The following is a 16,478-nucleotide window of genomic DNA, read 5'->3' as shown; positions in this document are numbered from 1 at the left end:
TTGTGGTTTCGGAAATTATGCCCAATTTTAAGAGCAAATCAGAGTTGATTTAAGTGATTTCTTAAAATAATGTTTAAATTATAGACATCTGTGTTTGTATTTGAAAATCTAAACACTTGCAGTACGCACCTTAAGTAATCCAATTTAATTATGAACAGAATCAGCTCTATGTTTAAGAAAAATGTCTTTGCTTTGCTGCTGCCATAGAACTGATGTTCCAGTATTACAGTCATGCAGAAATACCAGTTTAACTGCATAGACACACACAATGAGGTTGAGCAAAACACTCGACACCTTGTTTTTTTACCCCACAATGATTTAATTCTTTGAGAGTATTATGATTAAACAGTTGGACTTTCACGCAGCAAAGTACACAGCCGGAAATACAACCATAAAACGTCAACAAAATAAAAAAAAACAGCAGCAAAAACAACAGAAGAAATGCTGGCAATAAATAGACTGATCTTCTTAAATTTATATTCAATACTCTTCTGTACAGATGGTCTGAATTACAACACATTAACTGAAAAATCTCCAGGAAAAGCGACACAGCTACACAGAAATCGTGTAAATTAAAAAAGTAACGCACACATATTTAACACATTCACATACACGCACTCACACACAGTCAGTGACCATGCAGAGGATCCAGAGTGCGCCTGTATGAGGCGACAAATAATGAATACAGTACATCTTTCTCTTCTTCCCTCCACAATAAGTTTCACACACACACGCACTCGCACGTTCACGCACAGAGGATCACAGGGGAAGCACAACATGTCTGGGAATACACGGAGGTGGAATGTGCTCAGCGGTGGAGGAGTAGAGATGGAAAGACTGGAAGGGCAGCGTGAGCCTATTCCTCCAACGTGCGGAAGGCGTTCTGCATGTCCTCCAGAAGCTGTGCGTACTCAGACTTAATCTTGGCCTCGCCATCCTTAACCGGGTCCTGCAAACACACACACACACAGAAATCCAAACAAACAGTGAGAATTAGGTCTCCAATATATCTCACATCTAGTAGCTACAAACTCTTAGCATTTTACATTCACTTTAAAATGAAAAACCTCGAACGTAAGGCTGGATGATAAATTGATTTAATTAAATTTTTGGTTTTTGATTTGTTAATTTTTGGAAATCTAGATTTGTTTTTCACCAATGCAGTCCTTGGGTTTCCATAGTTCAGAGTGATGTCACCACAGTCAATGCCAACCATCTTGTTTGACAAGCATGTTTTACAGCTTCTATTTATCTGGACTTTGAATTCAGGCCAACTCTTCGATGCAGTATTAGACCCAAATTAGATTTTTATTACAAAGTCAAAATATTACAAGAATACAGTTGTAATATTAGAAGGATTTTTTATTTTTATGAGACACGAAAAATAAAAAATAAAAAGAGGAATGTTGGTATAGGTTTTATAGATAATACTTAATCTTTTCACACATGAGCATATTATCAGTAAGAGGAGGATTTTTTTAATGATCACGCAAAAAACGGTATCTATTTCAAAGAAAGAGCAACATGAACTGGCATGGTCGCGTCAAATTCTGATAACTATCAAACTATTTTTCTCATTAAAACAAATTCCTTCTAGTAATTTTAAGATGTGTTTTTTTTCCAGGTAAAATTACATATTTATTTTGCTGATACTCTGACCATATTCTCCTTAAAACAAACATTCTCGTAACATACTCTCTAATTCATCTCACAGCCTGAAAGATTGAAGTAAAACCCATTTTTTGAAAAATATTTTTTGTCATTTGTAATTTCTTTTTTAGAAAAATAAACAAAACAAAACCAAATCTATTAAATTCAGAAATTGGATCCGGTATGGAAAAAAAAACAAAAAACCACAGAGATTTTATGTTTAAGCCTTATCGTCCAGCTCTATTCGAACATTCACTTTAAATTTATGCAAGACCCATAAACCTTCACAGCCCCCCCAAATTCACCTTGAACTTCATGGAGCTAATCCTGTACAGGATTTCTCCCATGTGCTCTCTGATCATGGCCCAGGTGATCTTGTTGTCGCTCTGGGCTGTGGTCTCCACCGCATGCCGGGCCATGTCATAAAAAGCTATCGTGTTGGACAGAATGCCCACCGTCTTGTAGAAGGGACAGAACCTGCGGAAGTAAATTATTCAGTAACTATAATGGTTCTTTTAGAGTGTGATAGAGGCAGTGCTAAGTAGACAATGCCCCCATGGTAGCGTTTTACCTGTCATATGGGGTGTAACCGTTCTGCTGCAGGAAGTCATCTTTAAGCAGTTTGGCCACTTCTAGAGTGATTTTGTCGGTTTCTGCCAATGAAGCCTATCATAAGGAAATTCATCTTTAATTCATAGTGAACGGCACATAATTTAGGTGCTTCGACGAGCAAAAGCAGAATATATTTTGTGACTTACCTTTCCGACAAGCTGCACAATCTCGGCCAGGTCTTCTTCCTCCTGCAGGATCTCCTTTGCTTTAGTACGCAGCGGAACGAACTCTGGGAAGTGCTTGTCGTAATATTCATCCAGAGCGCGAGTGTATTTACTGTAGCTGATCAGCCAGTTGACGGAGGGGAAGTGCTTCCTCTGAGCCAGCTTCTTATCCAGACCCCAGAACACCTGAGGAGGGGATGACGCACGTACTTGGTGAAGCATCTACCACTGATAGTATGGGTGTGTTTGAGAAGAGGACAGATGAACGAGAGTATAACTGCTTACCTGCACAATACCAAGCGTGGCTGAAGTAACGGGATCAGAGAAGTCGCCACCAGGAGGTGATACACTGAGAACAGAGCAAACAATTTATTAAACTACTATCGTCCACAACAAATAGGAATGATTTTCCATACTTTCCCATACAGTCATCTACTTCTCAGAATTTCCAGCATTTTATGTTAATTTCAAAGTTTAAAAACCTTCCACTGATCATGGAAGGTCTAAAAAGAAACCTTCCATGATGAAAAGAAAAAGAAATAATGACAAGTGTTGAACTATATAAGGATTGGAAGGATACAAGAAAACAAAGGATGCAGGCTATAAGGAAATTAGAAAGGACACAAGGAAGAAGAAAGGAAGGGAGTAAAGATTGGAAAGAATTTCAGAAGGAAGGAAACAAGGAATGAGATTGGAGATAAAAATAAGAAAAAATGGACATGAGATCAGACACGGAGAAGGATACACACAAAAAAGGAAAGATGGATAGAAGAATGAATAGAAATAGAAAAAGTATAACAAAAGAAGAAAGGAAGGAAAGAAAATACAGGACTAAATAAGGAAATAAGAACAGAAAAATTGGAACAAGTAAAGACATGAGGATGGATGGAGTCAACAGTTAACAAAGGACAAAATGAATGAAGGAAAAACACAAGGAATAAAAAGTAACAAAGGATACAAAAAAGAGAAGTAATAAGGACAAAAATTGAAGGACAGAAGAAGGAAAAATGTACACAATGGAAAAAGATGCAAGGATGAGCAAAAGGAACGAATGGAGACAGAACACAAAGAAAGAAGAAAGGATAATAGAGAGATGCAAGACAAAAAAAACGATGAAAATACAAAAGAAAAGGAGGTAAGATTACAACAAAGTCTGAAAAGAACAAAAAAGGAATAATGGCATAAGAAAATAGGGACGAAGGAAGCAGGGCATAAGAAAAGTAGGAAGAATACCAGGAAAGGAGGTAGGACTCAAGGACAGAAATAAAAGGATGTGTGGAAAGAAGGACAAATAGGCAAAAAGTTAGGAACCGAGATAAGCCATCAGGAAGATGATGGATATAAGTAAGAAAGACAATAAGAGTGAAAGAAGAAAGAACACAAGATACAGAAAAAAGAATGAAAGCAAGGGCATGAGAGAGTGATGACTGACAGAAATTAAAAAAGAAGGGAAGAAAGGCCAGGAATAAGGCAGAACAGAGTAGATTAGAACAGAGTGGGGAATAATGTCCAGGATGGGGAATAATGTGTAGAAATAGAAATATATATTTTGCATTTATATCCACAGACCTGAAAAATACTTTCATTTCAATTCCATACTTTTGCAGACTGTGTAGTAAACTTTGTCTCCCTCTAGTGACGGAAAGTTGTACTCACGCTCCAACAATACTGACGCTGCCCTCCCTCTCAGGGTTGCCCAGACACTTTACCCTTCCTGCACGCTCGTAGAAGGAGGCGAGTCGGGCGCCCAGGTAGGCCGGATATCCACTGTCTGAGGGTAGAAACAGAAGTTACACCTGCATGCTGAGAGTTGTCCTACTTTTCTTCGATTCAGCTTCGAATACTGAAATGAAATGGTGCAGTGCTCCACTCTTTGCTTAATCTAACAAACTATTCATAAATCAAAAGCAAAAAGTGTGAGGAGTAAACTCCGTAAACAGACCAAAAGTGCAGCAGCTGCCGCTGATAAATTTACATGGCAGACTCTTTAGGGAAATATCCACCACATGCTTCATTTGAGAAGTTTAATATGAGGAAGTGAAAACTAGAATTTCATAATTTCATTGACAGAGGTCTATTTCACAGTAAAAGATTTTTAGCTGGTGCTTCTCATATTAAACACCACAACACATTGTGATAGAGGAAATGTTCCTTCCTTTAACAGAAACAAAATGCCAGAATTATGTCTTTTAGCAAAACTAAGCTAATCATTTGCATAGAAGGTGATTTTTAGTCCACCCTAGTCCAGAATGAACTCTGATGCTTTACACATTTGTGTTGCGTGTGTTACACAATGTTTGCATGGTATTTTGTGCCTAGCTACATTAATAGAGCAGAATTTTCCCTCGTCTCCAAACTTACCAGCAGGCATTTCTGCCAAACGTCCAGAAATCTCCCTAAGAGCTTCGGCCCAACGTGAGGTGGAGTCGGCCATCATGCTCACGTTGTATCCCATGTCCCTGAAGTACTCGGACAACGTGATTCCTACAGAAACAGATTTATCATGTGCTCAAAAGTAACAAAAACAACAAAAATAGTCAATGTGCAATTGCTCCCAGTGTTTAGGGTGCCTTGCAAAAATATTCAAACTTGTTGTTGCCATAATGCAGCCACAAACTTTAGTGTGTTTTAATGAGACCAACACAAACTAGTCGGTCTCATTAAAACCAACTGGTTTGGTTTCCACTTTAAAATTATGACAGTAATTTTAAAGTGGAACAAAACACTAGTTTTTAACTAGTATTGAAGTTAAATTTCTGCTGAGTTTCTTGATCTTTTTAAAGCCGTTTGTCCATTAATGGTCTCAACAACCTTTTTTTTGTGTTACTCTACCACATAAAGCAGTAAGACAATTCAAAGAGGTACAAATAATCTCGCGATGCACAGTATGAATTAGTGACGCAGTGTTGTTGTTGGCTTCACCTGTGTAGATGGAGGCCTCTCTAGCAGCGACAGGCATGTTGGAGGTGTTAGCCACCAGTGCTGTTCTCTTCATGATGCTCTCCGTCTTTCCATCCACCTCCATGGTTAACTGATGATCAGACAATACTGTCAGTTGCATCGAGCATTAGGCTAACTTGCTTTCAAAAAGATATTTTGATAAAACCCCTAGAATCACCTCGGGGAAGTCTCTCAGTACTTCTGACATCTCATTACCGCGCTCCCCGCAGCCTACATAAATGATGACGTCGCTGTTGGAGTACTTGGACAGTGACTGAGAGATGACGGTTTTTCCACAGCCAAAGGCTCCTGGGATGGCTGTGGTTCCTCCTTGCACACATCTTCATACAGGAAGAGAAGCTTTGGATTAAGAGAACATCTTCAAAACACCTTAAATCCTCTGAGAGAGGATGTGAAGCTTACGGGAAAAGGGCGTCCAGCACCCTCTGTCCGGTCAGCAGTGGGTGATTGGCAGGTAGCTTCTCTGTGACAGGCCTGACCTGTCTGACAGGCCACACCTGAACCATGGTAAACTTCTCCTTCACACCCTCAAACTCCAGCTCCATCACCACATCCTGATGGAAAGAGACAGAAAGTTAACCCAAAGCGAGGCCCAACGGACGCTGGGTAAAGAGTTGATTTGCCGAACTTACAGAGATGTCATAGCTTCCAGGTGGAGCCACATAGGTGACAGTGCCTCTGTTCTTGGGAGGAAGCATGATTTTGTGCTTGATAAGAGAGTTCTCAAAGACCATGCCATAAATGTCTCCTCCTGTGATATGACTCCCAACCTGATATTAAGAAAAGGGAAGATCGATACAGAACAGACACCTCATCTAAATGATCTCAAGACGAAAGTCATACTCGCAGACTCTTGCTGGGAGAAAAATCCCACTTCAGGTCTCGGTTGAGGGCGCCGATGTTGACTCCTCTGGGGATGTAGATGCTCTGTGTGAGGTCATTGATGTCCTTTAAGGGTCGCTGGATACCATCAAAGATGGAGCCCATGATACCTGGACCCAACTCGACAGAGAGAGGCTTTCCTGTTCGCAGCACAGGGTCTCCCACCGACACGCCGGCTGAATTTACACTCAGAAAAACCCACCAATGGTAAGAATGAACAGTTGTGTCCAAAATAAACTCCTTGACACAGTCGCCCTACATTTATAAAGTGCAACTTTTTGATATGGCATAAAAATAAAATCTCTCATTAGTTCGTATCAGATCCAATTTTAATAATTTTTTTCTCGCTTTCTTTATCTTAAAAAAGAAAAGAAATTACGAAAAAAATATTTTTCAAAAAGTGTCTTTTATTTCAATATAAAAGAATTACATCTTAGCCTGTCCCTAATATTCTGTTGTTGAGTTAACATGAATTCAAAGTTCAAATAAATAGGAACTGTAAAACACGCCTGTCAAACAAAATGGCAGAATTGGGGGTGTTAATATCACTGTGAACAATGGAAACCCACAGAATGCATTGGTGAAAAACATCATAGTTTTCCAAAAATTAAATGATCAAACACCAACAAGGATACATGTCTCCTCGTAGACCTGGATGGTGGCCATGTCTCCCTCCAGCCTGATGATCTCCCCCACCAGCTCACTGTGACCCACACGAACCAACTCATACATGGCTGCTCCTGCCATGGCCGTGGCCGTCACCACTGACAAACGCAAGCAGGAGAAAAATATTATCTTTAACTAAAAGAAATAATAAATTACGTCTTTGCATGAATGAAAATTTGTTTAAGTTGCATTAGATAGCATGCACATTGACAGTCTTACAGACCAAGCAAAAATAGTTATTAATCAGACAACTGCCTCCACTCTGAGGAGGAGCGGTGATCAGAAGTTTAGGTAGAAAAATTTGTGAATTTAACTTTTGGTTTTGCTTTTAGCAAATGTGGTCTTTATAAGAGAGTGACAAGAAGAAAGTAATACAAAGTTTTCTCTCTGGAGAAGACAAGAGATATTTAAGCTTTTTGGACTGCACTTAATGGAGGCTGCAACTCAAATGTGACTAAATCTTTGTTTATAAATGTATCTGTGTATATGTGAGCCCATGGCGGCCGACCTGGTCCAGAGACGCCATGAACATATCCAAACTGGCTCTCTCGCTCCTCATCCCTGATCTTGGGCAGCTTGGACATGTCCATCTTCACTGGTTAGTATCCTGAGTCCTGACCAGAATAGACAAGAAAAAAAACACATAAAAATGAATTACAAATCTATTGATTAAATTCATTCTGCCAAAACAAAACAGATGTTGAATGTCAAGAGAACTAAAGTAATAAAATCATCCATCATCTGAATGCAACATTCAAAACAGTACATATATTAAAATAAAGCTAATAACAGTCTCTTTTCGCATTTGTGTGATTTCCAAAACTCCATAAACAACATTAATGGTTAAATCCTTTGCTGCACAAACTGTACAGCAAAGCAGCAGCAGCTCAAGCTGTCAGCAGTCGTGACAAACCCATCCCCCAATGCAGCCGACTCCACAGTTACCTTCAGATGTACAACAAACTAATGCATGAATTAGTCCATCTCAGAGCAAGTAGACATTACAAGAAAGTGCTATTTTCTGCATCCAATGACTGCTGCTCTCCCTGTGTCCTTTTATGCCCTTCTTACTGATGTACACATCTATCTTCCTGCTTACGTCTGGCTGCTCCAACCATCTGGGTATGAGTAAAGCAGCGCCACCAAAAGGTCAGCGGAAGTACTGCAAGAATCAAACCAAAGAAGACACTCTGCTTCTTTGATTTCTAGTAGAAATAAACTGCACAACAAAATAAAAACTTAAATCCAAAGATGCTAATCAGCTAAATTTTATATTTGATCTAGCTTAAACTGAAATGGAGCCCATTAGCAGAGTCAATCTAAATGTGATGAAAATATTTCTACCAGCATTCCATCACATACTGTACGGGAGAGCATCTGCTTAAATACAAAAATAAAAAATGCAAACCTATAATATTAAATCATCTAATTTCTTCATTTATTTTTTCGACTGTATAACTGGTTTAGAGCACAAAAGAAGAGAAAACAAAACACATCAGCTAGGATTAACATATTCAAACAGAAGACTGACAAGGCAGCAGCTTAATGCATGTGGGCATCTTTATGAGCTCAGGTTAAAATGTAGCATCAGCATGAGATTTAAGTGACTGATAACAGCATGATTATTGGTGCCAGGTGAGCTGGTCTGAGTATTTCAGAAACTGCTTTTCACACTAAACTATCTCTAGGGCTTCTGCAGAAAGGCATGCAATACAGAGATAAACAAATCAGTTGCATGACGGTTGCTTCCAGCAAGATAATGTGTCATATCACAAAGCTGATTTATTGGACATGAAAATAATTTAACTGCATGGTCAGATTTTAATCAAGCAGAGCAACTTTGGGATGCGGTGGAATGGGAGATTTGGATTACTAACTAATGTGGAGGAATTGTGTGATGCTATCATGTCAATATGGACCAAAAATACAAAACATTTTCAGTAGTTCTGAAGGTCAAAAAGGGATCAAATACGATACTAGCAAAGAATTCCAAATAAATTGACCAGTGACTGTATACTTTAGTACATTTATATTGGTGCATTCAGGAAGACATGATACTCATTCCCATCAGAGCCCTAAAGACACACTGTACAAATAAAGTCTTTCATTATAAATGTAGATCTGTTCTCCAGATCTACATTTAAAGTCTCTATTGAAGGACCTTTTGGACACATTTACATTACATGGTATATAGCCTTGTCACAAACCTTGTAATAAGCTTTTTATAGTGGCTGTCATTCAACTCACCAGTCTTTACAAATGAATTATAAATTCTGAACTATAAATTCTGATAAAACAATACTGATCAAACCATTTTCTCATAAACTTTAGCAATATTATCTATGAAACAGGACTTCAACCTTCACTTGATCATATGATTTTGGCACATGACTGGCTTCCCACTCTCTTTTAAGGAAGTGGAAAATGAGCACAGTGTCAGACTGGGAAGTAAATTTTTTTTTAGCTGTGTGGAAACTCTGGAGAAGCCCTGCCACCTGACAACACTTGATCTACAAAAATTGATCATTATCCACAGTGAGTTGGATAATCAATAATTGTGAAAAGAGGAAAATGTCTCCTGTTGTCCAATTTTGTATATTTGGAAAAGGAGGCCCTCTTGTTAAAAAGGCAGAGATAAAGTATAGATCGTATTTTCTGTCTCATATGCTGTAGGCAAGAGACAGGGCAAAAATAAGCTCATATTTGCATCATATATGCGTGATAGTCACGCAGAACATTTTAACATGGTGATGTTACCTGCAAAACCCTGTAAGATAGCTAACTCCGATGATCCATTATTTCATTTTATCAAACCAGACTGCTGTGTAAACAGTGGAGATGCTAATGCTTAGAAAACTCCAGTGTCAAGCTGATGCTTTATATCGAGTTTAGATTTGAGCTTTGAATCTGAATTCAGGGATGTCGGACAGGTTTCCTCGAAATGACTGTCCATATTTATTTGCACTGCGGAAAGCGGATATAACCCAGTCGTAAAATCAAAAATAAGAATATCTCTGAATTGAACTTGGTTCGTTACATTAAAACCAATGTTAACTAGAATGTAACTATAATTTAGTATCATACTAAACAGCAAGACGCCTCTGTCGGCCTGGTTCAGAAAAACTGCTGCCTCTATCGTTTTGTCGCTACAGCAAAGCTAAGCGGTTTCATTTCAACACCCGAGCACAACAAACCTTATTTGTTACAAATAACAAAACCACTGAATCCAGTATAAATATATAGATTTTGTTACCGTCTGATCGTGAAGTGGTCGTTAAAGGTCTTGCCTCGAAGGAAAAAAGCTGGCTACTGCGGTGCGTGACGGCAGGCTGGGTGTCAGCTGACTTCATTCACTCGCCTTTTAGTTTTTTTTAACTGCAAGGCCCTGGTAACTACCGCCATTTTGGATCCACCCCCGTACAAGTGATGGGAATTACGTATCTCTTTTGAGATCCAGATTATTTGGTTCAATTTACTAATAAGGCCGAATATTTTGGTATCTACGTGCTTTTTCATTCACTAATACTTTTAGATGCTATGATTGAATAAGTTTTTATCTTTTATTTGTATTTTTTTTTTTACACAAAAAACATATATTATTGAGAGAAAAACCCAATTCCTTAGACGGGAGCTGGCTACAATTGTTCATTTTATGAGCTGTAACACCAAGTCGAATCGGCCATGAACGGCACAGGGCCAACGCTCTTCAAACCGTGAGTGACTGTGGAAGTTCATTTCAGCACAACATAAAATTATGAGTATAAAATGCACATGTTTGATATTCAAAAACATTATTAAAATGCAATAAGTTAATAAAATAATTGTACAATCGATTTTAAATTTGACCATTTTTATTTTTTAAGTTCAGGATTATGATATATAGAGTTAAAAAAACGAATTTGGCAATTTTGACAATCAGGCACTAGTTTTGGCGTTTAAAATCATTTAGATTTTCAAAATTATGACTTTCAACTCATAATTTCAATTTAGGACGTAATATTACTATATTTTATGATTATTTCGAGACTAAAATCATAAAATTTCCAAAATCATATACACGAGGCCCAGCCCTAATTCTGTTTTACAAAATTAAACTGACAACTAAATATATAGAAATGTAAACTTTTGTGTGCATTTATTATAACTGTTTCATGCATTAGCTTGGCAAGCCTGGTGGTGTAATTTGCAAAAAACTAAAAATCTTCCGATGTAATTAAGTGCCCTTACGCTACAGGACAATCACTAAATCAAATTTCATTACTACAAATTTTTGTGTCTGTGTTACACAATGTTTCAATTAGTAGATAGCATAAAATAAAAATCTTCCGATAAAATTTACACCAAAACAATTTGATCTTCAAATAGAATAAGATGTCTCAAGTTTTGTGTGTGGAGTTTACTTTATGTGAGACACTTTAATTTGCATTAACATAATAATTAGCAGCAGCTTATTTTATAAGCCAAATTGTTTCTTAATACTTTCTGATTTTCATGCGAGACTTTACGATTAAAAAAAAGGCGGTTTTCATTTAACGTTGACTATTTTACCCTGATTTTAGACTCGCAGGTTGGTTTTACATGCAAATCTTAAATTTACGAACGTGGCTGCTCTAGATTTAATCTTTCCCATAAATAAGCAGTAATTCTTAATGTTATCATATAGTTTGGCTCATCGTTGTTTAATTATACTATCTCCTTCAGAACGGAACACAGCCTAACAGGCTAAATTCAGGACAAAACCTTCTAATGACGTGAGGGGTTCAGGGTTGACAGTCTGCCGTGGTAGTGTGGCGGCTAAGCTAACTGAATCCTTCGCTACATGTGGAGGGTAGAACAGGAGGCATCCCTGACCCTTTCTCTGTTCAATTTATTAACTTGTACCCCAGACAACGCCTAAGTCAAGCCTAATCTCAAACAGGGATAATATCTGTGTAAAATGAAAGGGTGAGTCTAAGCTTTTTGAGTCGCGAATATGTAGCTTAGCGCGACTAAAGTTTTTCATGCCTGTCTTTTTTTTCTTAAAAGGGAGGTGGGCATGGGGGAAGACGACGCAAACTAGCCAACTAAGCTGAATCTATGCAAGTGTATGGGAGGATATGAACTACAAGACAGCTAGTGAAACTGCTCTGTTGTGGTTGTTTTTATCTTAAGCCGCTTTTCTGTTCGTCCACACCGCTAATATGCTAGGCTAACCAGTTAGGTGCTACTAGTGGGAGGCTGAGTCAGGGAAGACTCAAAAGCGAAGCTAAGCTAAAAAAGACAGGACGGGAATATCCTGATTTTCTATGTTTGCTGCGTCCGTCTACTTAATAAAAGCAGACAAATCACTGAACTAGTTATATCAATAAACTGTAGTATATGCGTGTTCTAGTTGGACAATCACCAGTACGTTGACTGAACTTCAGTTTTTTTTTGTGTGTAACTCGATCTGTCAAAGTAACAGGAATGAAGTTTGCATTCACGTGTTGTGGTGCTCTTAATTGTACTATATGTGGCTAAATTTTCAAATGACACATTTACAAATTACGCTAAACCTTGGTAATTAGGAAGATGGGATTAAATAAATGTTATTGAACATTCCTGTGAATAACACACGTGACCCGAGGCTCTTTCTGGACTTGCAGAGGTCCTATAAATACTACAGTGGGAACCTTTACAGAGACAGTTCTGGGTTAGAGTCTCCTGCTCATTAAGCAAACCTTGGAACCTTGATGTAATGTATATGATTCTAAATGAAGCTACCAGTCAGAATTTACTGTAAAAATCAGAGCTACTCACTTTAGATGTAATTTGTCACCTGTAACACAACATGTGTTCATTTTTCAATTTTGTTATAAATCAAGATAAAAATATTCTTTCCCAAATAAAATTTTCTGTCCACACACACTTTATTGACATTACTTAAGTTTGCAGATCACAGTTCTTTTCTTAGCATTCTTTTTACCCCTTTATTAGTATGTTTTAAATCAAGTACTCAACAAATATTTGTAAGCATATCTGTATTTTAAAATTAATTATATTGAGTCCAGCCAGAGTGGGTTAACAGAATACTTAAGATACTCTGAAGGGAAGGAAGAAATTGAGTTACATAATCATTATGTGTTTTGTAGGTTTGATCTATATAGCAAAAAAATAAGAGACAATCCTGCTACATGTGCCTCTGTCAGCTATTTGACCGTTTTGCTCTTGTTCCAGTAGCCGGATCGAGCTGGGGGATGTTACGCCTCACAACATTAAGCAGCTGAAGCGCCTGAACCAAGTCATCTTCCCTGTCAGCTACAACGACAAGTTTTATAAAGATGTGCTGGAAGTTGGAGAGCTCGCAAAGCTAGGTAAGATATGTCTCCGCAGGTTGTCAGTAGGCCGTATCTTAAAATCACCCTCTCCATAAAGCTTGTCAGCAGAAGAAAGCATGAAGTGCATTCAAATTTTTTTCTGGTACTCTTTTGTGTTGACTGTGGACATTAGAAAACCCAGTGGACAAACACCAGCGGATGTTATGGCATCTCAAACCATCACTGATGGGGAAATTCACTCTGGACTTAGAGCAAAATGGATTCTGGGTCTTTCTACTCTTCATCCAGACTCTGGGACCTTAGTTCCCAAATAAGATGCTAAATTTTCTTCAACGCTTTTTCCTTTCACTAAACTTTCTATGAATATACTTGGATACAGCAACCTGTGAACAACCAGCTTGTTCTATAATGGAATTTTGTGCTTACCCTTCTTGTGGAGAGTGTCAGTGGTTGTCCTCTGGACATCTGTCCAGTCAGCAGTCTTCCCCATGATTCCCCATGTAGCCCACTGACCCCTGATTGAGAGACCATTCTAAGGCTCAAGAAACCTTTGTGGGGATTTGAGTTAATTAACTGATTAGGGAGCAGTAGGCAGGAGCTTAAAATTACTACTGCCATGACTTTTCTCTATTTCACTTTTTCACAATTTGAAACATTTCTGACACTGAATTTTGGGTTTTCATTATATTTAAACCCCAACCATCAAAATTGCAAGAAATAAAAACTTCAAGTGTATCAACATGTGTAATGAGTTTCACTTTCTGAAGTGACTGACAAAAAAATATTAAACTTTTTCACAATGTTGTACATTTTTTAGATGTATCTGCATTCCTATAACTTTCTAAATGCATACTGTTTAGTGTCCATACCTGAAGCAGCATAATAGATTATGGATGCTAGGCTAGGCATCTACTGTAATATAGTAATCCTTGATTTTTTTCTTCATGAATCTATTTTCCTGCCTATTAATATGGTATTAACATTTTTTTTTTTGCCTTGCAGCATACTTCAATGACATTGCAGTGGGGGCTGTGTGCTGCAGAGTGGATCACTCTCAGAACCAGAAGAGGCTGTATATCATGACCCTTGGGTGTTTAGCACCCTACCGTAGACTTGGAATTGGTAAGAAGATCCATTCATGTGTAAATACGGTTGTGACTCATTTTGGTTTTCTGTATCATTTTTGTAAGTTTGAATTTATGATTTTACACTAGGTACAAAGATGCTCAATCATGTGCTAAACATCTGCGAGAAGGATGGCACTTTTGACAACATTTACCTGTGAGTGTCTTAATACAGGAGAAAATAAGGGTGTTTGTGATGTTTGACATTTAAATGTTTTTGACTGAGGATAGATGTACAAGAGATTTGACTGTCTTTACTTCTTGTATTTGGTCTAAAGTGTTATTCCTTTCACAGTGATTCAAGGGTAATTAAAAACAGATTCCTCCAAATGTGCTAACTGCATCTTTCTCATTCCACAGTCATGTGCAGATCAGCAATGAGTCAGCTATCGACTTCTATCAGAAATTTGGCTTTGAGATAATCGAAACAAAAAAGAATTACTACAAGAGGATAGAACCTGCAGATGCCCATGTGTTGCAGAAGAGCCTGCGCAGTCCATGTGCGCCACCCAGTGGGGAGCTTCAGAAAGTAGAGTAGCGGCGCACACAGCTTTTTTTGGGGGGACAAAGAAAAGCATGTGTGCCCATCGACGCAGAAACAGAACTGTGACAGATGCCCCAAGGTCAACACATTCAACAGTTTCTCCAAAAGGACGCTAGAAAGAGAAAGCAGTTGTCCAGTATAAAAATTGCTGCATTTATTTTGCAATGGTGATTTATTTTATTTTTTTTCATATTTTATTGTTCCCAATTATTACATGCGGTTATTTGAAAAGTGACAGAAAACTCTGTTATCCACAAATTGGTTTCCAATGATGAAATGCCAACACAGAACATTAGCAGACACGGTGACGGGGATGGTGTTCAGTTTGCAAATCGTTCTGTTTGCATTTGAGTTGTTTTTATGCGGTTATCAAACCTAATGGGGACATATCTATATTTTTGGAAAAAAGGAAGCAGTGAAAATGTTTGCAAGACCATTACTTAGCTGGTCAATTTGGAGTGTTAGCTCTGGAGCTGATCCGTTGAACAGAAGAGACAATTCTCTCGCTACCTGAACCCTGGGATTCACAGGAAGTGAACAAGACCTGTTTGTTCATGCATCCAGATGGGAGGAGCAGAAATGTTTCCCCTCAGTACGGACACAGGGGAGGCTGAATGGTTTGGTTGTGGTGGAAAGTTGTTGGCACCACTCTTGATTTCCAGAGAACTTTATTCTCTAGGTTTTTAATTTAATTCCCCTAAACTGTTTTTTATTTTTCACACTTACACAGCAAACGGCTCAGAGGTTCCACTGGGTGTAAGACAAAATTAGGAATGTTTAGTTTGGGGGGAGCCAAACAAGAAGTCCCAGTATTGGAGAGGTTCTGATAGGTATATCCCCTCTCATTGACTTGTAGGGGATGTGTTAGTAATTGACTAAATGGATTTGATTTGGCGTTAGTAAATTTATTTGCTTAAGGTGGATAAATATTGATTTCTTAAACACCTTTGGCTCCCAGTGTACTGACCTTACAAATAGCAGCGATTTCTTTAAACTTAGGGAGTTTTTGTTATTGCACCCTCATGAGTTGGAGGTCTGGAGCTTTTGGTCGGATATAGATTCTTAACCCAGAAGAAGCTCTGACCCTCTGCATGCAAGGAGAGTTGTTCTCTCGACTGTAGTATACGCATGTTTTTGCTTTCTTTGAAGAATTTTATCTTTTCTGGAGCTCTATATTGTAAGACTTTTTAACGTCTAAATAAAGGAATTACTATTTGCAGTAAAGGTTTTTTTTCTCGGCTTGGTTGATTTCCTTTGCTTTGCAAATTGGATGCACCTCAGATCAATTTACAGATCATTGCAGAAGTGTCCTGTCTACACAGTTATGCAGTGTGAAAGAAAAAAATGTAAAAGAAACTTGGTGACAGGAAGTAAAAGTTTGGGCTGATATGGGTTTCCGAAATGGACAATGACCCAAAGTGGCTACAAAGTGGTTACACAGTGGTGTAATGAGAACAGACTAAATGTTTTGGAACAAAGTCTTGATATCTGTCCGGTGTGTGAGCGTAGCAGCCTACAACCAAAACTGACTGTTGAAAATATATGTAAACTTATAAATAAATCTGACATGGGATTTAGC

The 16,478-nt window shown here is 38.2% G+C and overlaps 2 protein-coding genes across 4 annotated transcripts; one reads left to right on the top strand and one right to left on the bottom strand.

The window, feature by feature from the left end:
* Window positions 1-295: 295 nt before the first annotated feature.
* On the bottom strand, window positions 296-10,304 carry atp6v1a (ATPase H+ transporting V1 subunit A). 2 transcript variants are annotated; one of them, XM_005797859.2, is made up of 15 exons: window positions 10,189-10,304; window positions 7,444-7,549; window positions 6,905-7,033; window positions 6,231-6,445; window positions 6,020-6,157; window positions 5,790-5,941; window positions 5,545-5,707; window positions 5,349-5,457; window positions 4,788-4,910; window positions 4,083-4,197; window positions 2,712-2,775; window positions 2,409-2,612; window positions 2,222-2,316; window positions 1,956-2,127; window positions 296-949 (listed from the first exon to the last, which is right to left on the bottom strand). In XM_005797859.2, the coding sequence occupies exons 2-15, from the start codon at window positions 7,523-7,525 to the stop codon at window positions 857-859; spliced, it is 1,854 nt and encodes a 617-aa protein (XP_005797916.2). In that variant the 5' UTR covers window positions 7,526-7,549; window positions 10,189-10,304; the 3' UTR covers window positions 296-856. The 2 variants fall into 2 exon arrangements, with proteins under 2 accessions (XP_005797916.2, XP_005797917.2); XM_005797860.2 differs by lacking the exon at window positions 10,189-10,304 and adding an exon at window positions 7,881-8,033.
* A 1,393-nt stretch (window positions 10,305-11,697) lies between these two features.
* Window positions 11,698-16,127, top strand: naa50 (N(alpha)-acetyltransferase 50, NatE catalytic subunit). 2 transcript variants are annotated; one of them, XM_023325811.1, is made up of 5 exons: window positions 11,698-11,879; window positions 13,134-13,267; window positions 14,234-14,353; window positions 14,446-14,512; window positions 14,716-16,127. In XM_023325811.1, the coding sequence occupies exons 1-5, from the start codon at window positions 11,872-11,874 to the stop codon at window positions 14,891-14,893; spliced, it is 507 nt and encodes a 168-aa protein (XP_023181579.1). In that variant the 5' UTR covers window positions 11,698-11,871; the 3' UTR covers window positions 14,894-16,127. The 2 variants fall into 2 exon arrangements, with proteins under 2 accessions (XP_023181579.1, XP_014323843.1); XM_014468357.2 differs by having other exon boundaries at window positions 13,131-13,267.
* The last annotated feature ends 351 nt before the right edge of the window (window positions 16,128-16,478 follow it).

The sequence above is a fragment of the Xiphophorus maculatus genome, chromosome 21, assembly GCF_002775205.1.
Source record: "Xiphophorus maculatus strain JP 163 A chromosome 21, X_maculatus-5.0-male, whole genome shotgun sequence".
In the NCBI taxonomy this organism is placed as follows: Eukaryota; Metazoa; Chordata; class Actinopteri; order Cyprinodontiformes; family Poeciliidae; genus Xiphophorus; species Xiphophorus maculatus.
The sequence above is the reverse complement of the archived record's forward strand: the minus strand, read 5'-3'. Positions and strand labels throughout refer to the sequence as shown.